Raw genomic sequence first — 22,684 nt, forward strand, 5'->3', positions numbered from 1 at the left:
CAGTCTCCTGGTAATTGGCCCAAAGTCACCCAGGTGGCCTTCATGCCTAAGGCAGGACTAGAACTCACCATCTCCTGGTAATTGGTCCAAAGTCACCCAGGTGGCCTTCATGCCTAAGGCAGGACTAGAACTCACCATCTCCTGATGATTGGCCCAAAGTCACCCAGCTCCTTTCATGCCTAAGGCAGGACTAGAACTCACAGTCTCCTGGATTGGCCCAAAGTCACCCAGGTGGCCTTCATGCCTAAGGCAGGACTAGAACTCACCATCTCCTGGTAATTGGTCCAAAGTCACCCAGGTGGTCATGCCTAAGGCAGACTAGAACTCACCATCTCCTGGTAATTGCTCCTCTCATGCCTAAGGCAGGACTAGAACTCACCATCTCCTGGTAATTGCTCCTCTCATGCCTAAGACAGGACTAGAACTCCATCTCCTGATGATTGGCCCAAAGTCACCCAGGTGGCCTTCATGCCTAAGGCAGGACTGAACTCACCATCTCCTGATGATTGGCCCAAAGTCACCCAGCTGGCTTTCATGCCTAAGGTGGGACTAGAACTCACCATTTTCCAGTGATTAGGCCAAAATCTAGAACTCACCATCTCCTTGTGATTGGCCCAGTCACCCAACCGGCTTTCATCTCTTAAGAGAACTAGAACTTGCCCTCGCCTGGTTTCTAGCCTGGTGTCTCAATGAGTAGATCAAGCTTGCTTTTGTTGCGCAACAATGAGTGTCTTTATTATTCTTGTCATTTAGAAGGGGAGAAACACACGTCCCCGCAGCTTCGACTGTGCCCTTCCGCCGAGGTTACTGAGTGAAGCGTCGAGGACTGTATTTGCGCTCGAACTGGGCGACATCAAACTTCCTCTTGCAACCGGCATAATTCATGTAGCGGATCTTGCCAAAGACGGCCCTTTCAGCCCACCCTTGATCGTGGATCCCACAGATGGACCACATGCAGCCTAACAAGAGACCAGAGAACAAGGCTAGCCATACCTGGCCAAATAAAGTGTCTAATCTAATCTAATCTAATTTAATCTAATCTATAATCTAATCTAACTTAATCTATAATCTAATATAATCTAATCTAGAAAGATCTGAGTTTTAAATGACACACTTTATTGACATATGGATTCACATAATTTATAACAACATAACAACATAATCTAGAAAGATCTATCTGAGTTTAAGTGACACATTGAGATGGATGAACAATCTAATCTATAATCCCGTTCTAATCTATCTATTCTAGAAAGATCTGTCTGAATTTAAGTGACACACTCTGGATGTATACCTAATCTAGTCTAGTCTAGATTAATCTATAATCTAATTAATCAAATCTAGAAAGAGTTATAGTTTAAGTGACATTCTATTGGCATGTGGGTACACACATGATCTAATCTAATCTAATCTTTAATCTCTTCTAAACTAATCTAGAAAGATCTATCTGAGTTTAAATCACCCTCTGGATGCATACCTAATCTAGTCTAATCTAGTCTAGACTAATCTATAATCTAGTCTAGTCTAATTAATCCAATGTAGAAGGATTTATAGTTTAAGTCATACATTCTATTGCCATATGGATGCACACATAATCTAATCTAGTCTAATCTTTAATCTCGTCTAATCTAGAAAGATCTGCGTTTAAGTGACATACTCTATTGACGTAGAGATACACATGTAATCTAATCTAATTTTTTAAACTAATTCTGATCTAGAAACCCTAATGCTGGGAACGATTGAGGGGAACAGAAGAAGAAGGGGACGGCTGAGAAGGAAGGGGCTGGATGGAGACCCGTAAGCAGTCGGCATGAGCTTAAATGGACTCCAGAAGATGGTAGAGGCCTGGAGGAACGTTGTCCATGGGGTCACGATGGCTCGGACACGACTTCCCAGCCAACAACAACAAATCTAAAAAGATCTATTTGAGTTTAAGTGACACACACTCTTTGATGTACGGATGTACACACAACCAGTGCCCCAACTACCGTCGATCTCCAAGAGTGGTGAGATCTCAGCTACTTCTCCCATCCCTCGCTTAGGAGCCGTGCGATCAACATGGATAACTAAGAGACTCTGGAAAGAGGCCGTCAAGCAAAACCTTAAACTTATGAAACTACATCCATTACGCATGTCATTCCCCGCTCTGGTATGGGTTTAGCGGCACAGGGAATCCTCGCTTAATGACCATCCTACTTCACAAGGGCCAGAGAGAAGCCCAAAGACTAAGTTGTGGGTCCTTTTCCTCCAAATTCCTTGGGGGACCTCCCAGCCTCTCCCATTACTCACCTACGTAACCATTGGGGTCTCTGCCGTCCAATTCGTAGCGGTCATTCAGGTAGATGCTAAACTGCAGGGCCTCCTCCGGTGATCTGGTCCACTCCAAAATCTTCTTGGCCCAATACATCCGCAGGAAGCCATGCATCTTCCCTTCGTGAACCATCTGGAGCTGAGATGGAAGAGCGGGGGAAGGACTGGTGAACTTCGCATGTCCTTGAAGAAAGCTAGTGTCAACTCGTCACATATTTCTATGGTCTTTTTAGAGTTGCCAACAGAAAGGGAGGGGGAGCAGTGCGGCAGCTTGGAAACCGAAAGTGCATTCCATAAATGTTTTCAAAGATAGTAACTAGGTGACTGAAGTTTCTGCCGTGAGCAAAATTCTAACTGGAGAGCATGATTGATAACTCTTGGCTATGGATGCGTCCCATTGGAGAATATGAATGATGACACACCCAGGGGGTGGGGGAAAACCAGGGTGAAGGGTGACAATGAATTATGTGCCAACCAAGCTACACCCAGGCTGTCATGCCTCTGTTGAGAGTCCGAGGGAGAGGAGGAACAGCCGACAGGGAGTGGGAGTGTGGCTCCGGAGGTTGTGGAGGAAACTGGGGAAGGGCACAGGCCGGCTGGGCATTCAGAGGAAGACCCAGGCCCATCCCCTTTTCATCCTAGAGCACGCTGGGAGGAGTGGATAAGGGAGAAACGTGAATGGTGTGGTCTACAGGGGAGGAAAGGGCCCTGATCCCCTTCATGGGCTGCAGCTGGGAGGACTGTTTAAAAGGGCAAACTGCACATGGCTCAGTGCTGGAAGCAAAGCGTGAAATATTTCTAGTTTGTCAGATCTTATCTGAGTTCTGGCATCCTTCCCTGTGTGTGTGTATTTCAATAGTTGTGGATATCTTCAAGCCCTTGTCTCATTAATTGCTTCAGTGTGGTTTGTGTTGTTTTTTTCTATTTATAATTTATATGCATTTTGAGTTTGAACGGAATTTCTTCCTTTTCGCAACTGTTTGTGGGGGAGTTTTTTCTCTAGTGAATGATAATTGGACTTTTGAAGCCAAGTTGAAGGAATTAAAGGGACTTCACCTGGTTTTGTGACTTTGTTGCTTTTGTATCCCACCCCGGGTCATCACATCTATATTCCTTTTGTCATACTTTTCCAGCAGGATGCCCAACAAAAAATATTTCTGGTTTCAAATCTATATGCTGCCTTATCATTTTCCCCAACCAAGTTATGTCTTTTTGTCCAATATTTTTTTTTTTACTTTTGCGATCTTCTGACAAGCAAAATGTCAACCCATATAATATTTATCATGAGGAATGAAATAACATGAAATGATAAAACATATTAAAAGGAAAATGGAATAGGTAATGATAGGATGTGAAACTGGATGAGAAATCTGGAAATATAATTATGATTATGTATGTATGTTAAAACCTGGAATCGCGCTGTTCACTCAAAGAGATGTTTAAAGAATAAAAAAATAAAAACAAATTTGGGGGAAAAATCCTAGTCAAATGCAATTAACCAGGATCTCCTAACCATGTTTCCTCTTGCCTTCGACCTACCTGTGCAGCGTTCCACAGGGGGTCGTGCGTCTTCCCTTCTTCTAATTGCTCCAGGGTGTACAGGTAAGGCCTCTTGTCCTGGGCATGGAGCTTCAGTGTGGTCTTGGCCCAGTCGTAAGCACCTTTGGAAGAATGTACACCTGTCAAAAATGTTGGAGAGCAACCGTCCCAGAGTTGTGGCCTATCAGCTGCCGGTCTCTCCAACAACCGAATCAGAGGAGGAGGAGGAGGTGTGGGAGTCGGGTCAGCATCAGGACAACCTGAGAGCTCCGAGGGGGAAGAGGGAATAGAGCTGGCAGAGAGAGACAGACAGAGACAGAGGCGGAGCCTGGGCCGTCCGTCAGCCCTCCGATGGAGAGTCAACAGCCCCAGGTCTGGAGGTGGCTGATGAGAAAGAGGAGGAACAGCTGGGTCCAGTGCCTGATTCACAGAAGGCAGAGGAGAGGAGAGCAGTGGAAATCTATGGGCCGATACTTGGGATGGAAGAGCCATGTCTGGAGGTGGCTGATGAGGAAGAGAAGAAACAGCTGGGTCCAGTGCCTGATTCGCAGAAGGCAGAGGAGAGGAGAGCAGTGGAAATCTATGGGCCGGTCCTCGGGGCAGAAGAGCCGCCGCTGCTAGCGAAGCCCCATCTTGGCTCTGGGGATAGGGGGCGGAGATGAATAGATGTGGCAGACAACTATTCATCTCCCTGCTGGATGGACTTGTTAGCCGGCGGTGAGAGAGAAATGTTTTGCTGGGGCTGCCGGCGCTCCTAATTAAAGGAATCTTTGAGTTAACTTCAGAGGGTTTGTCGTGTTTGGGGAGTCAAAACACCCAGTTGGAAGGAGAGGTCAAACAGGGAATTAGCCTGGACTCACTACATAAACACAAGGGAGCAAGATCTCACATATAAAGACGCACACCCCAAATGCTTTTGAGCTTTGTCTGGTTTTTCCTACGCGAAAACTGCCCGTCTGGGAAGATTCCTGTATTGCAGGCAGAAAACAATAAAGTAGCTAGTTTGAACTCTACACAACTGAGTCCGGTTATTCACGCCTGACACAGTGGCTGCATTCACACAACCAGGCACAGGTTTAAGGATGTGGCAGAGGCCTTCACCCAACCTGTTTATGGTTCGCTTGGGTATTTGGGTCTACGCGTCTCGTATGAGCCCAGAAGACGGAGGGCTCCATTACCTTCAACCTTGTCGTAGTTGGGGTTGTAGAAACAGAAGTTGTCCGCTAATTCCCGACGCACCACAGCCTCCTCGATGAAACCTTCCACAGACTCTTTGTACCTGGCGCGATGTTTGCGCACCTCCAAAATGGCTCGTTGCACAGCCACCTGACCTACGAGGGACAAATCAGAGGTCATCCATCTGCCCACTAAGGTTACCAGCCTCTGGGCTATCGTTTCTTTATTATTAAATTCATAAGTGCGAGGATCCGGTCATAAGTCCTCACCGTTAATGGTGCCATTGTAACTTCAAATAGTCACTGTTAGGAATAACATGGTTACCTAACTTAGTTTGGGTAAAATAATATATATAGACTATGATTGTGTGTGTCACTTTAAATGCAGACCATGTATTTTGGGTGTGGTTGTAAAATCACCATAAGAGGGAGCAAGAGAGCTCACTGTTTGCTGGCTTTTACTGGATTGCTGACAATGATGGATTGATGGTGATAACTGCGTGTTTTTCCCTTACTATTACTGAACGAAGAAAAGAGGTTTGATTTTCTTCATATTTCTACTGCAAAAAGAGATATATTACTGGACTGATTATTTGTAAGTTTCCTGACCTCTTTTTCGATACTGGACTTTGCTAATGAATAATCCCCGGACGGACTGAACTAAGTGTATGATATATGGACTGTTTGACTATGCTAACAATCTTACTGGAATAAAAACTATTTAACTGGCACAGTGTATCTGTTTTACTGAGTGTAAGCTACAACAAAGTTTATCTCACATATCTGCCTGCCTGCCTGACTACCGTTGCATGTTCTGCTAGGGTGTATATCCCTAACAGTCACTAAGCAAATCATTGTAAGTTGAGCACTACCGCATTCCCACAATATGCCCAACCACACTGCCCAAACCCAACTAGCTTGTTGGCTGGTGGATTCTGGGAATTGCAATCTAAAACATATCTAGAAAACATCAGATTGGGGAAGGCTTCTAAGCTCTGGGTTCAAATTCTCTCCCTTCCCCGTAGCCCCCAATCAATGTACCGGCTGCACCGATGCACCAGCTGGGCTTCCCAAAGGCTCCAATTCCTCTCCCAGCACGCAACTTATGACCGCAACTGAGCCCAACATTTCTGTTGTTAAGCGAGACATTTAAGTGACATTTGCCCCATTTTATGACCTTTCTTCCCCCAGTTGTTAAGTGAATCACCTCAGCTGCAGTGTTAGTAACCTGGTCGTTTTAAGTGAATCTGGCTTCCCTCTTGACTTGTCAGAAGGTCGCAAAAGGGGATCACACAACCCAGGGACAACGCAACGATCATAAATATGAGTCAGTGGCTAAGGGTCTGAATTTTGATCACACAATTCGGAGAATGCTAGAAAGGCTGTAATGGTGAAAGTCACATTTCCCAATGCCATTGGAACTTCGGACGGTCACTCAACAAACAGTTGTAAGTTGAGAACTACCTGGGACTCACCAAAGTGGAACCAGGGTGAGAGGTTGCTGAGGGCTGGCCGGTTGGGGTCATTTCGGTCCGAGCTGAAGCACTTCAGCCTGTCCTTCACAAACTCTTCCAGCACCTTGAAGCCAGAGGCCGATCCGGGCGTGGCCCACTCCACCTCCTTCACGGAGCGATCCACCTGCAAGCTGGAGTAGCAGGCCTCCCAGTTGATGGGCTGCAGGATTTCAAGCAGGGCAGAGATGCCAGTGGGCACCAAGGAAAAAGAACGTGGAGTGGAGAAAATCGGAGTGTCTCGGATGCTCTCGTAGGGCACCAAGTACACACGAGAAGGTTCCGTTAAACTAATTTATTGCTAAAAGCCTATGCGCGGGAATCTTCTCAACTAATATAGGTCATCCCCGGGGAACGAGCGTTCCTTTAGCAAGCGTTTGAAGTGATGCGATCAGCGCCCTCTAGTCAGGGCGAGATGCAAATAGTTTTACTACTGGTTCTGTGGGTGTGGCTAAGTAGGCATGGCCATGGGACTGGGTGAGCGTTTTTTAGCCACCTGGGCCTCAGGAAGCCTCCTGGGAGGCCATTTCTGCTCCCAGGAGGCTTTGCTGAGGCCCAGGAGGCAAAAAATGAAGTATGGGGAAACCCCGCAGCACCCCCCCTGCCCCCGTGTGCCCCTTTCGGCCTCATGGTCCTCAGGGAACCCTCTTGGGCAAAGCAGTAAGTTAGCGAGGGGGATCCTGGCATAGCTGATCATCGGAACAGCTGATCATCGGAGGGAAAAAAAAGAAATACTGGTTCAGCCGAACCAGTAGCTGTTTTTTTTTAACTATCGATTCGGCCAAACCGGGCAGAACTCGTAGAATACCACCACTGCCCCTAGAGTTTCCAAATGAGGCCCGAAACACTGAATCTTGCAGCACCACGGCAGTTGTTCACCCTTACAAACAACCACAGAGGCTTTGCAACATTTCTCCAGCACATTGCTGGATAAAGTGGAGCTTCCGAGGGGTGCATCTACCCCTTTGAAGCCCCATTCAGTGGTCCAGAGGCCTCTCCTGGCCCGTTGTAGGCTCTGCATGGCCTTCCCTACCCCGAAATATCTCATATGCACTTAACAAACTACACATTCGATTAGCAAATGCGTGGACGAAATGAGGGAGTGATCTCATTCAATGTACGTGATTCACTCCCACGAATTCTCAGGTTGCGAATGGAATGGGCAGGCTCCATTCCACTTGCAATTTGAGGACTACCTGGAGTTGGTGTTGGATTGGATCCATGGAATTCAAAAGGGGTTGGACTTGGTTTGCTTGTGGCTACATAGGGACTCTAGGCTGATTCCTCTTTTGACTCCATCCCCAGATTCTGCCATTTCCATCACCTTGGTCTGAAGCCCAGCAGGGAAAGGGTGCTTGACAACAGGTGGAAATTCGGTCAGAAACTCAGCCAGTCGGTCATGGATCTTCCGCCGAATCGTCCTTGCCCCATATTCCTGCTTGTTCGAGGCAACCCAGCATGGGACAATATTGTGCGCGTCCACCTGAGGATGGGAAATAAGAAGAGCTTGGACAATCATTTTAATGTATGCTGATTAGTGTACGTTCAAAGTGACAATAAAAAGTCCTATTCTATTCTATTCTATTCTATTCTATTCTATTCTATTCTATTCTATTCTATTCTATTCTATTCTATTCTACTCTACTCTACTCTACTCTACTCTACTCTACTCTACTCTACTCTACTCTAAATTCTCTTCCATCACATCCTATCCCATCCCATTCCATATTTTCTATTCTATTCTATTCTATTCTATTCTATTCTATTCTATTCTATTCTATTCTATTCTATTCTATTCTATTCTATTCTATTCTATTCTATTCTGTTCCATTCCTATTCCTATTCCTATTATTTTCTTGTTGTTCTTGTTACTGGCGAAGTCATGTCCAATCCATCATGACCTCATGGACAACGTTCCTCCAGGCCTTCCTGTCCTCTACCAACTTCTGGAGTGCATTTAAGCTCACGCCGACTGCTTCAGGGACTCCATCCATCCCCCTCCTTCTCTGCCGTCCCTTTCTTCTTCTTCTTTTGCCCTCAATCTTTCCCAGCATTCGCCTCTTCTCCAGCGAGTCCTTCCGTCTCATGAAGTGGCCAAAGTCTTTGAGTTTCACCTTCAGCATCTGGCCTTCTAAAGAGCGGTCAGGGTTGATCTCCTCTGGGACTGACCAGTTGGAATGCCTTGCAGTCATTCCAATATTTATTCTACTCTGTTCTGTTCTGTTTTCTGTTCTGTTCTGTTCTATTCACAACTGTAAACAGACATTTCCCTGATTGGGGGAACAACCTAACGCAACCCATCCCTTCCCAATAGCCCCTTCTGTCTCCTCCACCCAGCCCGTCTTTTTCAGTTTTTCTTGCCATTTTTAGGGTGCATTGTTGACTCTGGAGGTTCTTCCTCCACATCGACATGCAAGAAAGAGCCGCACGTGTCTACCTACCACTTGTCTTCGTGCACCAATAAATCTAGGGTTAGATTTGCCCCCAAACTGGCCTGCCCTACCCCATGGCGATTCCAGCCCCAATCCAGCACCTGAGCAAGGGGCACATCGCTGGGCAGCCGTTCCTGGATGTCTAGAACCCACTGCAAGGGAACACGGAGCGGGGAGAAATCCGTCACTACCCCGCCGATGCCATGTTGGGTCACAAAGAGGGGCAGCGTGTCTTTTGCGAAACCGACCAGCAAGTGGAAAGGGATGTCGAGCAGCCGACACTCCTGCAGAATGGGAAAAAAGCAGTGTTATGCCCCACATTGGAGACTGAATCTGCGGAGGAAGATGAGCTGGAACAAGAGGCGACAGAGATTGAGAAGGCGGCTCCGTTGGCCTTGGAGCAGGGGGTGGGATTCTACCGGTTCAGACCGGTTTTATAGAACTGGTTGTTACGATTCTGCGCTGTTTGGAGAACAGGCAAATCGTGCCCCTGGCTGGACCCACCCACCCCTCTGCCCGCCCCTCCCCTCCTAATCAGTCCTTATCATGCATGTGTGACATAGTGCACATGCCCCGCATCGCTGACTGCATTCTCCCCCTCCTAGTTACTCGTTAAGTTATTTCTTTTTTCCTCCCTCCTGACGATTAGCTGTTCCGATGATCAGCTGTGCCGGGATTCCCCTCCCTGTCCTACTGCTTCGTCCAGGAGGCTTCCCTGAGGCCCAGGAGGCAAAAAAACAAACAAACAGGGAAAAAAAAAAAAAAAAGAAGAAGCCACGCCCACCCACTCACATGGCCACACCCACCTAGCCACGCCCACTTAGCCATGCCCACAGAACTGGCTGTTAAAAAATTGGAATCCTACCCCTGCCTTGGAGGAAACTAGGGAAGGGCAGAGTCAATCCAGGCAGGGCTTTTCAGGATCAGAAAGGCCTGCAGACAGGGAGGAGCAGAAGAGACAGATCTCAGGCTAAGAGCAGAGGAGACAGATCTCAGGCTAAGAGCAGAGGAGACAGATCTCAGGCTAAGAGCAGGGACCATCCCCTCCTGATCCGAGAGCACAGAGAGAAGAGAGAAGGCGAGACCAACGCAGACTGAGCCGGCTACAAGGGAGGAGAGTGTCCTGCCCCCACCCCGCTTCACAAGGCACACCTGGGGATTGAGATGTAAGGAGGTGCCGGTGGGAGGGGCATTTGTCGGGAACAAGCCTGGAGATTGTTGCACTCTGTCTTGTGAGGCTTGCCCTGTTTGCCTGGCTTACTGGACTTCTGGCCCTGGTTACTGTTTGGATTAACTTGGCTTATTGGACTGCTGGCCCTGGTTACTGTTTGGCTAACCTGGCTTATTGGACTGCTGGCCCTGGTTACTGTTTGGCTAACCTGGCTTATTGGATTGCTGGCCCTGGTTGCTGTTTGGTTAACCTGGCTTACTGAACTTCTGGCCCTGGTTACTGTTTGCAAACCTGGCTTATTGGACTGCTGGCCCTGGTTACTGTTTGGTTAACCTGGCTTATTGGACTGCTGGCCCTGGTTACTGTTTGGACTAACTTGGCTTATTGGACTGCTGGCCCTGGTTGCTGTTTGGTCAACCTGGCTTACTGGACTTCTGGCCCTGGTTACTGTTTGGCTAACCTGGTTTATAGGACTGCTGGCCCTGGTTACTGTTTGGACTAACTTGTCTTATAGGACTGCTGGCCCTGGTTACTGTTTGGCTAACCTGGCTTATAGGACTGCTGGCCCTGGTTACTGTTTGGACTAACTTGGCTTATTGGACTGCTGGCCCTGGTTGCTGTTTGGTTAACCTGGCTTACTGGACTTCTGGCCCTGGTTACTGTTTTGCAAACCTGGCTTATTGGACTGCTGGCCCTGGTTGATGTTTCAGCTAACCTGGCTTGTTGGACTTCTTGCCCTGGTTACTGTTTTGCAAACCTGGCTTGTTGGACTGCTGGCCCTGGTTACTGATTGGCTAACTTTGCTTACTGGACTACTCGCAGCCAAAGGCTGCTGAAGATTACAGATTAACAGAGTGGGAAGGGACCTTATAGGTCATCTAGTCCAACCCCACGCCCAAGCACACCCTACACTGAGTGTGTGTGCTTGTGTTTGTGTCTAATGTGTGTGAGAGCTTTGCTCTAGGACTTGTAGTAAACCTGGGGACGTTTGGGGGGCAAAGTTGGAGCAGTAAAGGGGAGTTTGGCCTGTTATCTGGCTGTGTTGCTTTCGTGCCATGCCCCGGGTCATCACAAGCAGATTGTCATCAACACAACAGCCCATGCAACACAACGTGGAGAGCTTCCTGTTAGGCAAGAGCAGGCAGACTATAGTCCACACCCACCGCCCCAACAGTCTGAGGGACCATGAATTGGCCCCCCGTTTAAAAAGTTTGGGGACCCCTGAGCTAAGTTTTTCCCTCCTCCCTGTGGCCGCAATCAGAGATGGTATTTAGCAGGTTCTGACCCGTTCTGGAGAACCGGTAGCGGACATTTTGAGTCGTTCAGAGAATCGGAAAATCCCACCTCTGACTGGCCCCGCCCCTATCTATGCTCCGCCTCCCATTGAGTCTCAGCTGAATGGCTGTCTCTCCTTTTGTTGCCCTGCACAGGAGAACGGAGCTGGAAAGCAGGTTAGTGGGGTGGGGAGGGAAGGGGGATTTTGCAGTAACCTTCCCCTGCCACGCCCACCAAGCCATGCCCACAGAACCAGTAGTAAAAAAAATTGAATCCCGCCACTGCTTGCAATGCCAACCACCCTACCCTCTAATACCGCTAATACCTCGGCGACTTCCTCCAGGCCTCTGAGCATAAAACCGAAGTGGCGGATGGTGGCATCCAGGAATTTGGGCACCAGGCAGAAGCAGACGTGCAATGGCAGGCGCTGTTTCAAGGCCAGGCGCTGGGCGTAAAGGAAAGCCCAGTTATCTGCAAGAAGGATGCGCAGGGGTGAGAAGCGTCATGGCTGCCAGATGCCAGCCAAAAAAACAACAACCCAAAGGGCCTTCTGAGTAGAGATATCTGTGGTCAAAAAAAGACAAAATGGCCACCGCCCTCGTACGAGCAAAGCATTCTCGGGCCTCGTTCCTGTGTCTCAACTGTCAGAGAAGAATATTGCAACTTTAACTATAAGAATATTGCAACTTCTTATAAAGAAAACTTACATAAAATGTTTTATCTATTTTTTAAATTAATTAATTTTTTTTAAAAACAAAATTACAGATCTCTATTTTACATTAACAGCATTGTGTCATTAATAATACATATATTTGCTTTTTATACCTATACATCAATTCTTATTTCTATATTCTACCCCTTTGTACCACCTATCCCAAACCGATTCATCCTTGCCTTTTAATTCCGCTGTGAATTTATCCATTTCCTCACAGTCCATTTTTTTTTGTATCAGATTCTCTTTGGATGGTATCTTTTTTTCCCCCCATCCCTGTGCGAAGGCTATCCTCGCCGCCGTTATAATATGTATAATGATGTATCGGATAGACTTGCTAAATTTTCCCTTAATAATTCCTAGTAAAAATATTTAAGTTCTAATTGGTATTCTGTAATTTCTAATAGCCATCTTTGTATCCACATCCAATATTTTTTTGCTTCTGGGCATTGCCACCACATATGAAAAAATGTTCCCTCTTTTTGTTTACATTTCCAACAATCTGATTTTATATTTGGATATGATTTTATATTTGGATATGATTTTATATTTGGATATATTTTAGCCAGTCTTGCTGGGGCTAAATGCCATCTATAAAACATTTTGTACTGATTTTCTTTAAATGCTGTTGACAATGTTAATTTGCAATTATTAATCCACATTCTTTCCCAGTCTTCTAATTTTATATTATGACCTACGTTTCTTGCCCAGGCAATCATTGGTCCCTTCACTATCTCTTCTAGTTCCACTTCCAATAAATAACTATACCTTCTTGTTATGAATTTTTCCTCTTTGCCTGTCAAAATTTGGTCTAGCTGTTGTAGATCTTTTTCAATCCCGTGTTCTTCTAAATCCTTTCTAGTTTTGTCTGAACATAAACTTTTTTATAGATGGTACCTACCACCTGCTAGGTTAGCTAAAATGTTTAAAAATATGTCTAGCAAATGTTGGAAATGTAACCAAAAAAAGGGCACATATTACCACATATGGTGGACCTGTATTAAAGCAAAAAAAAAAAAAAAAATTGGGCAAAAATACATAAGTGGTTAGAAAGGATGATAGGACAACACATAGATTTTAAACCTGAACTTTTTCTATTAGGTATAGCACCAGAAAAATTTGATAAGTAAAATATATATTTAATATTGCATGTCTTAACAGCAGCGAGGATTAGATTTGCACAATATTGGAAAAATGAAGAAATACCACGAGATAAAGTGCTAGTTAGGAAGATACTGGAGAAATGTGTGATTTGTGCAAAATGAGATTTGTGCAGAAATGGACCGACTTACATTGAAGATTAAACAGAAAGAAGATACAGAATATTATCGAACTCATAGCCTCCTGATTGTGTGGCAACCACACCACTCTAAGGTGGGAAACAAGGATATAGGGTGCTAATTCCGCTGTGATCACTTACGGTTCAATCCATCCTGCTAAACCCCAAATGTGGGTTTAATTGAGGAAAGGCATTGACCCGGTTGTGTGAACCCAACCACGACCTCTCCTGCACTCAAGAACTGGACCAATCACCATTGAGTAGTTTCCGCCATGCGGGATCTGCAATCTCACCTTGAACCCTCTGATCGCGAGACATCCAGTACAAGATCCCCCGAGCGCCCTCCTTCAGATCGGGAGCAGGAGAGATCAACCGGACACGTTTCTTGTTGTATGGGAAGTCTGCGACGGAGGCTCCCGCACTCAAACGGCCTTCCTTCACCGTCTCGGCCAAGCTCTGGGTTGGAGCATCATCCAGAGATTTGGACTTCTTCCTTGCAGGGAAGGCCTTCGTGCCAGCGTGGTCCGGTTTTTGGCCTCCCTCCAAGCTGTCAGACGCAGATGTGATGGGCCCGAGCTTCCTCCTCTTTGGAGACATGGCCGCGAGTTCAAAAACAGGTCTTCGCAAAAAAGGGAGGGGAACGTAAGCAGACGGAGACCCTTTGATGGAGACACACACACACCCCTTTTCTAGATTCGATTAAAATCTAGCTGGGTTAGCTCACCAAACACGATAAACCTTCTGACGTTATTCGGAGTGCCGGCAGCCCCAGCGAAAAGTTTCTCTCCCACCGCAGGCTAACAAGTGCGTCCAGGCGGAAGATGAATAGTGGTCTGTCACATCTATTCATCTCCACCCCCTGCCTTTTCTCCCTAGGGTGGGACTTCACTAGCAGCTGTGGCTCTTCCGTCCCAAGGACCTGCTTATTGATTTTCACTGCTCTCCTCTCCTCTGCCTTCTGCACATTAGCGTGTCAGGCACTTCCTCATCAGCCACCTCCAGACCTGGGAGCTGTTGTGTCAGTGTATAAGAGTTCATGACTTGGAAGAGACATGGTAACAGGTCAGCCAAGGGAGACAGTTTGGTGACCCAAACAACTCGGAGCCTGGGCGTGGCTTAGCTTGACTGACCTGCGTATAAGAGTTGCTTTGTCCTTGCAATATTGCCTCTGCATTATGTAGTTTCTGTGCTTCAGTGCTGGTGGTTCGGATTGCTTCTGCTTCTTGTACTTGCTACCATGTTGCATCATGTTTTTATATTGTTGTACATAAAGAAGCTTCTTTTATAAATGAATCCTGCTCAATTATTTACTTGTGTGCCGGTTGGATTGCTGCAAACTCTAGCATGTTGACTCTCCATCGGAAGGCTGACTCAGGGATGGGATTCAAATTTCTTAACAACTGGTTCTGTGGGTGTGGCCTAATTTGTAGGTGTGGCTTGATAGTCATGTGACTGGGTGTGTGTGGCTTGTATGTAAATATTATAAATATTTACGTAAATATTGAATTTTTTAATAAAAAAGAGCAACTTTTACCCAAAATCAGGCAAAGCAGGCAGGCAGATTGAGTTGCTCACAGAATCACAGATTCACTTAGAGATCTAACTTTCTGCAATCTGCTGCCTGAGTCTATCACATAACATTTGCTTGCAAGCAAACTGACAAAATTAACTCCCGACACACCATGTATGTAAATATTGATTTTTTTATTAAAAGAGTAACTTTTACCCAAAATCAGGCAGAGCAAGCAGGCAGATTGAGTTGCTCACAGAATCACAGATTCACTTAGAGATCTACCTTTCTGCAATCTGCTGCCTGAGTCTGCACTGAAAAATAGAAGCTTCAGTCCTAAGGAAGATTCAGCTCTGCTTTTAGATTAGCTAGAAAGCAAGAAATCCAAGGATTTCTTGTTTTCTAGCCACTCTAAATCTCCTGGCACAGCAGAACAGCTGACGGTTGGGGGACAAAAAGGGAAAAAATAGCAACTTACGAAACACCGGCAAATTGGATGGTACACGTGCCAGGTAAGGAGTGAGTGGGCAGGGAGGGGCGGGGCCCGCCAGTGGCGCAATTTGCCAGTTCTCCAAACTTCGCAGAATCATAACAACCGGTTCTACAGAACCGGTCCGACCCGGTAGAATCCCACTCCTGCCCTGACTCCCACGCCTCCTCCTCCTCTGATTTGGCTGCTGGACAGGCCACAATACCTACAAGGAGCAGGACCTGAAGATTATTTTTTTCAGCATTGGTGCCCAGCTACACTTATACAAAGGTAGACTGCCTCTGAGGGTGGAGGTTCCACTGAATGTCCATATGAGGAATCTTCTCCAAAAGGGAGATTTCTCGCTTCGGTTGAGATTCCCACCCAATGCTCCAGAAGCATTAAGGGACATGTCGCACACCTCCTCCCATTTTCTTGTAACAACAACCCTAGGAGGTAGACAGGGGTGTGTGATTAGGTAGTCCTCGACTTACGACCGCAATGGAGCCCCTTAGCAAATTTATGTCGCTAAGTGAAACATTAGTCAAGGGTGAGAGAAACGTATTCTAAGTTACTCTTTCATAATAGGATTGTAAGTATGATTAAGTTTGGCTTTTTCTGTTAATTTCCTCTTTCTTTTTACATTTAGGTTTTACACCCCCTAAAACCTAAAATGTGTTCAGTGACAAGTACATGATGCATTATTACGACCTTCTAGGAAAATAGGAAGATCTGCCCAGGCGAGACAACAAGTAAATAAGATAAGGAACATCCTCCCAAGGTAACGCCCAGCATTAAGACCAGATAAGACACTGAGACCAAGGAAACAATATCATGTTGACCCTTAAGCTTATAGCAGTGGTGGCTAACCTTTTTGGGCTCCTGTGCCAAAAATTGTGCACATGTTTGCACGCCCGTGCTCCCGTGCCAGCACCCAGAAGGCAATGCACACACCCCCATGCCCCCTACGCACGCGCGTGCAATACCTACCCACCCCCTTACCTGCACTGCACCTCACAGCTGATTTTCAGCCGGTTTGAGGCCTCCCAGAGGCTTCTGCAGGCTTTGCAGGCCGAAAACTAGGCCCGTTTCATCACTTCTGGTATTTCCGGAAAAACAGGTAGTGACGAAACGGACCTAGTTTTCGTCCTGCAAAGCCTGCAGAAGCCTCTGGGAGGCCGAAGAAGGCCACAAACCTGCCGAAAATCAGCTGTGAGGCGCGCACATGCCCCAGTGAGGTAAGTTTGCCTGCAGTTCGCGTGCCGGCACAAATGGCTCTGCGTGCCCCCTGCGGCACGCGTGCCATAGGTTCACCATCATGGGTTTATAGTAATCTCTTCTTAAGAATGTAAAATCTAAAGGGGGTGTAAGGCGGGCTTCTTAGGCGTGGCGTGTTTTGTGCAGGGCATAAATGTATCGTTTGAATATGGAATCTTGCTCTCCTTGTATTCAATCCACTCGGAGGCCATGCTTCTATTTTTCTTCAATAAACCTTTGAAATTGTGCATCAGACTTGTCTTCGTATTGTGAGTATAAATTTATTTGGGGGTCTTATAGCTCACAAGGGAATTATGCCCCGTTTTACAACTTTTCTTGCCACGGTTGTTCAATGAACCACTGCAGTTGTTAAGTTAGAAACATGGTCGTTAAGTGAACCCAGCTTCCCCGTTGCTTGTCAGATGGTCGCAAAAAGGGACCGCGTGACCCCCGGGGACGCTGCGATCGTCATAAGTAGGAGTCAGTTGTCAAGTGTCCGAATTTTGATCACCTGATGCCACAAACGGTCGTTAAGTATGAAAAACGGTCATAAGTCACTTTTTTACAGTGCCGTTGTAACTTCGAATGGTCACTAAATGAACGGTCGTAAGTCGAGGACGACCAACATTTGAGAACTTCCCAGCCGGCTTCTGGGGAAGCAAAGTCAATGGGGCGGGGGAGCTGGATTTGCTTAATGACTGCCTGACTCACTTAATAACCGCAGTGAGTCGCTTAACAACAGTGGCAAAAAAAGAAAGATCGTAGAATCAGCTATGACTCACTCAACAACTGCCTTGCTTAGCAACAGAAATTCTCGTCCCAGTGGTGGTCATAAGTCAAGGGCCAACTGTGGTCATAAAGCGAGGACCAAGTGTATTGGCTTTGCGTGGCAATTTAACTTTCACAATCCAATCTCAGCCTAATTTAAGTCTGTTAAGTATCCCTGGAATCTCTATATATCAAAAGTGAAATGCCCCTCACGCATCACCACAAAATCTCCAGAATCGTAAAGCCTACAAACTTGAAATTGGGTCCGTATCTTCCTCTTGGCTTCTAGGGGCTCAGTAAGAAAGGATTTTTCCCAATGCCCATCAGAGTATTATTAGTATTTTGCATATTATTATTATTATTATTATTAACACGCTCTGATGCTAAAGAGTTCTACACCCCCTTCCCACCTGAAAAAAAAAATCTCTTCCAAAAGCCAAACACAAGCAGAGGAGTTTCAGTTTCAGTTTCACAGCAGCACCAAGCAGCTTTAGGACAGAACAGTTGAGCTAAGCCACGCCCAGGCTCCTTGCTGTCTCCCTCTTGCTCACACAGCAAATACAGTTTCAGTTTCCAAACAGCCCTCAACTCTCTTTCACACACTGACAGGACGCTAGCCAATGGATGCTGGTAGGCAGAGGCAGAATTTCCCCCCCCCCACTATTTTCCTCCCCAAAAACTAAGTCCGACCACATGGTTTCGTAGTGAAGTACGGGTATCGAGCTGCTTAAGCATAAACCCAAGTCAGACTTACATAGATAGAATGATATCTCAGAGATATCCCATGATGCCCCTAGCTGGCTGGTGTGTTTGTGTTTGTGCATGTCGGTTTGTGTTAGGATTCTGGGCTGTGATGTTCCTTTTCGTTTCTTTATTATAAAGGCCTTTTTGGATCTACAAAAGAGCATTTAATAATCCCAAGCAGGCTGTTTAATTCAGGGGTCTTCAAACTTGACCGCTTGAAGACTTTTGTGGACTTCAACGCCCACAATTCCTCCTCCAGTCATGTTAGCTCAGGAATTCTGGGAGTTGAAGTCCACAAGTCTTAAACTTGCCAAGTTGGAAGACCCTTGGTTTAATATATATATCCATCCATCTATCTAATCCAAGGGTCTTCCAACTTGACAGCTTTAAGACTTCTGGGCTTCAATTCCCATAATTCCTGGGCTAAACATGAATGGAGGAGGAATTCTGGGAGTTGAAGTCCACAAGTCTTAAACTTGCCAAGCTGGAAGACCCTTGGTTTAATATATACATCCATCCATCTATCTAATCCAAGGGTCTTCCAACTTGACAGCTTTAAGACTTCTGGGCTTCAATTCCCATAATTCCTGGGCTAAACATGAATGGAGGAGGAATTCTGGGAGTTGAAGTCCACAAGTCTTAAACTTGCCAAGTTGGAAGACCCTTGGTTTAATATATATATCCATCCATCTATCTAATCCAAGGGTCTTCCAACTTGACAGCTTTAAGACTTCTGGGCTTCAATTCCCAGAATTCCTGGGCTAAACATGAATGGAGGAGGAATTCTGGGAGTGGAAGTGCACAAGTCTTAAAACTTGCCAAGTTTGAAGATTCCTGGTTTAAACCCTCCCTCCCTCCCTCCAGGCTGTCTCTCCAGAAGGATCTGCCTCTGCCAGACCATCATGCTGCAGCGGGGGATGATGGGTGTGGCAACCACCCCATTGCTCAATTCCAACTCCCGCTTAAACTGCAGCTGCAGTTTGCAAGAACGAACAGCTCAGGAATTGCCCCTAAAGCAGTGTTTTTTTTTTTCAAACTTGGCAACTTTAAGTCTTGTGGACTACAACTCCCAGGATTACTCAGCCAGCTAGGCTATGCTGTGCTGTTCTATACTGGCTGAGGGATCCTGGGAGTTGAAGTCCACCCGTCTTAAAGTTACCCCGTTTGAAAAACTCACCCCTACAACTTCGATTATTTCAAACAGGGGTCCCCAAACTTGGCAACTTGAAGACTGGTGGACTTCAACTCCCAGAATTCTTTGCTTGGCTGAGGAATTCTGGGAGTTGAAGTCCACAAGTTGCCAAGTGTGGAGATCTCTGATTTAAAAGATTCCCCAAAACAAATAAATAAATAAACCTCTTTCCCATCTTTTTTGTTTTGTTTTAAAGCCTCCCTCCCTCCCTGCGTGGGGCCGACTCCCTCCTCCAGCCGAGCCCAGGCGGGGCCAGAGTCAGACTACAGAGCCCATCCTCCTCTCCAGGCTCGTGCAAAAGACCATCCCCAAAAGCGGGCTCCATCCGTCCTAACAACAGTCTTGCAAAGCAGGCCAGGGAGGATTTCATCCGCCCCTTCTGCTTGCAGCAGACGAGACACGGCTGAAGCAGCAGAGCCCCCCCCCCCCAACCCGGCTAGATGATCTTATAAGGTCTCCTGCTGGAGCAGTAGGGGTTGGATTAGATGACCTCTGAGTGAGGTCCCTTCCAGCCCTAGAATCCGGCCACTCACCCGGCGATCTTCTGTCTGTCTTCAGCCAGCCAACCGGTCGCTGGGCCCGCTTACACAACATCAACGTCCCTGGGCGGGGAAAGAGGCGTGGCCGCCACGCCCCCCTCCCCCCTCGTTCGCCACGCCCCCGGCCGCCGCTCGCGGTTTTTTTTTTGTGAATGAACTCGGGAGGGGATGGAACGTTGAGACTTCCCCCCGCCCCCCTCCTTCGCTTCTGGGCGTTCGAATCTCTGACGTCACTTGTTTGTTTGGGCTCGGCCGGCACGTGGCGGGAGATGCTTTCGGCGCTGTCCTCTCGCCCCCACCCCCCCCAATCCGGGGATCCGTTTATAAGGGTTGTCCGCTCCAGATTAACAGAGTGTTGGGAAGGGAACTTGGAGGTCATCTAGTCCAACCCCTCCCCGCCCAAAGCGGGAGACCCTACGCCCTTTCTGACAGACGGGCAGCCCCGGTCTCTTCTTGAAAGCCTCCAGGGATGAAGCTCCCACACCTTCTGAAGGTGAGCCATCCCATTTCATATAGAATAACGAGAGTTGGAAGGGACCTTGGAGGTCATCTAGTCCAACCCCCCACCCGCTCAAGTAGGAAACCCCACATCATTTCTGACCAATGGCAGTCCAGTCTCTTCTTGAAAGCCTCCAGGGATGAAGCTCCCATCCCTTCCTAAGGCAACTTCTGTTCTATTGAATATAGAATGACGGAGTAGGAAGGGACCTTGGAGGTCATCTAGTCCAACCCCACCTGCCCAAGCAGGAGACCCTAAACCATTTGTGACAGATGGCAGTCCAGTCTCTTCTTGAAAGAGGCTCACAACTGTGGCTACTTTGGCACTAATTTGGCATATTCCAGAGAAAATATTCCAGATTGGTCTCAGTCGAAACAATGATGAATCCTCATACAGACAGGAGGTTTAACAACTTGCCTTGTGGTGCTCCTGGAACAATCTGGAACTGAACACACTCAAAACCATAGAAATGGTGGTAGACTTTAGGAGAAACCCTCTTACAATACTAGACAACACAGTATCAACAGTAGAGACCTTCCAATTTCTAGGTTCTACTATATCACGTGATATAGTAGAAATGGACACCTAAAATGGACACCTAACATCAAAAACGTCATCAAAAAAGCCCAACAAAGAATGTTCTTTCTGCGCCAACTCAGGAAGCTCAAACTGCACAAGGAGCTGCTGATACAGACAGTGGGGTTGGACTAGATGACCTACAAGGTCCCTTCCAACTCTGTTCTACAGAGGAATGATTGAGTCTGTCATCTGCGCCTCTATAACTGTCTGGTTCGGTTCTGCAACCCAACAGGACAGACACAGACTCCAGAGAGTAATTAGGACTGCAGAAAAAACCATGGCTACCAACCTACCTTCAATTGAGGACCTGTCTATCCTCACGAGTCACAAAGAGGGCTGTGAAAATATCTACACACCCCTCACATCCTGGACATAAACTGTTTCAACTCCTTCCCTCCAAACGACGCTACAGAGCCCTGCACACCAGAACAACAAGATACAAGGACAGGTTTTCCCCAAACGCCATCACTCTGCTAAACAAATAATTCCCTCCACACTGTCCAACTATTTACAAAGTCTGCTCTTCTATTACTATCAATCTTCTCATCCCTCCTTATCACCCATCCCCTCCCACTTGTGACTGTATGATTGTAACTTTGTCGCTTGTATCCTAACAATTTATATTGACTGTTTCCTAGTATCATTTGATTGCTTATTGTACTCTATGACTATTATTAAGTGTTGCACCTTATGATTCTTGACGAATGTATCTTTTCTTTTATGTACACTGAGAGCATCTGCACCAAGACAAATTCCTTGTGTGTCCAATCACACTTGGCCAATAAGGAATTCTATTCTCTCTATACTAAAAGAAAAACGATATCTGTTCATTTTTCTAAATCTATGTTTGTCATTTGGGAGATCGAGGACTGAAAAGCCAACTTTTTCAGAGAGGGAGGAAATGCCCACTAAAACAGAAACCTCACCGAGGGCTGGAATGAGGAAACCTCCCAGGGCCTCTTTCTAATCAAAAGAATTTATTTTATTCATGAACATAGAAGGAGTCAGAAGGAAATGAAACTCTAAAAATGAACCAAGGAAGGGAAAACCCAGCCTTGATCCCCTTACTAATTTAACAGCCAAAAATAATAGAACCTTGGAATGGAACGATTGAAAGCCATCTTAGAGGTCATCTAGTCCAACCTCTTTCCCAGTGCAGGATTCTACCGCTAGAGGTCATCTAGTCCAACCTCTTTCCCAGTGCAGGATTCTACCACTAGAGGTCATCTAGTCCAACCTCTTTCCCAGTGCAGGATTCTACCACTAGAGGTCATCTAGTCCAACCTCTTTCCCAGTGCAGGATTCTACCGCTAGAGGTCATCTAGTCCAACCTCTTTCCCAGTGCAGGATTCTACCGCTAGAGCATTCCTGCCAGCAAAAGAGAGAAAAAAATGGTTTTATTTTCTTTCAAGGATCATCATGCCTGGATGGCTTGCCTGCTGTAAAAGCAACATTTTCACCAGGTCAGCTTAAAAAGGTAGGAGATGCACAAACACCTTTGACTTGGTGAGGGTTAACCTTGGTTAGGGTATTTATTTATTTAATTTTATTTATTTATTTATTTATTTATTTTTAGAGCACTGCACACCAGAACAACTAGACACAAGGACAATTTCCCCCTGAAAGCCATCACTCTGTTAAACAAATAATCCCCTCCAACCTGTTCAACTATTTACAAAGCGTTCACTATCATTACTATTAATCTTCTCATCATTCCTGATCACCC

General features: G+C 46.4%; 1 protein-coding gene across 1 annotated transcript; it reads right to left on the minus strand.

Annotated features, from left to right (window-relative positions):
• Positions 1-708: 708 nt before the first annotated feature.
• Positions 709-19,962, minus strand: LOC113426751 (deoxyribodipyrimidine photo-lyase-like). Its single transcript, XM_026689152.2, has 10 exons — positions 19,875-19,962; positions 13,695-14,020; positions 11,736-11,881; positions 9,066-9,248; positions 7,857-8,015; positions 6,497-6,695; positions 5,025-5,177; positions 3,847-3,968; positions 2,287-2,446; positions 709-959 (listed from the first exon to the last, which is right to left on the minus strand). Exons 2-10 carry the CDS (start codon positions 13,996-13,998, stop codon positions 805-807), a joined length of 1,581 nt encoding a protein of 526 aa, XP_026544937.1. The 5' UTR covers positions 13,999-14,020; positions 19,875-19,962; the 3' UTR covers positions 709-804.
• Between the last annotated feature and the right edge of the window lie 2,722 nt (positions 19,963-22,684).

Source organism: Notechis scutatus, chromosome 4 (assembly GCF_049901735.1).
Source record: "Notechis scutatus isolate UNSWTSFEM ecotype Mainland chromosome 4, rNotScu1.2, whole genome shotgun sequence".
Lineage (NCBI taxonomy): Eukaryota > Metazoa > Chordata > Lepidosauria > Squamata > Elapidae > Notechis > Notechis scutatus.

What these genes read in the sequence shown, in the direction of transcription:
- LOC113426751 (XM_026689152.2), bottom strand. Translation starts at nt 13,998, where the DNA reads ATGTCTCCAAAGAGGAGGAAGCTCGGGCCCATCACATCTGCGTCTGAC. An exon ending in TCGCGATCAGAGGGTTCAAG is followed by an intron (nt 11,882 to 13,694) that starts GTGAGATTGCAG and finishes TCCTTCTTGCAG; the next exon opens with ATAACTGGGCTTTCCTTTAC. An exon ending in CTGCTGGGCTTCAGACCAAG is followed by an intron (nt 6,696 to 7,856) that starts GTGATGGAAATG and finishes GAAATCCTGCAG; the next exon opens with CCCATCAACTGGGAGGCCTG.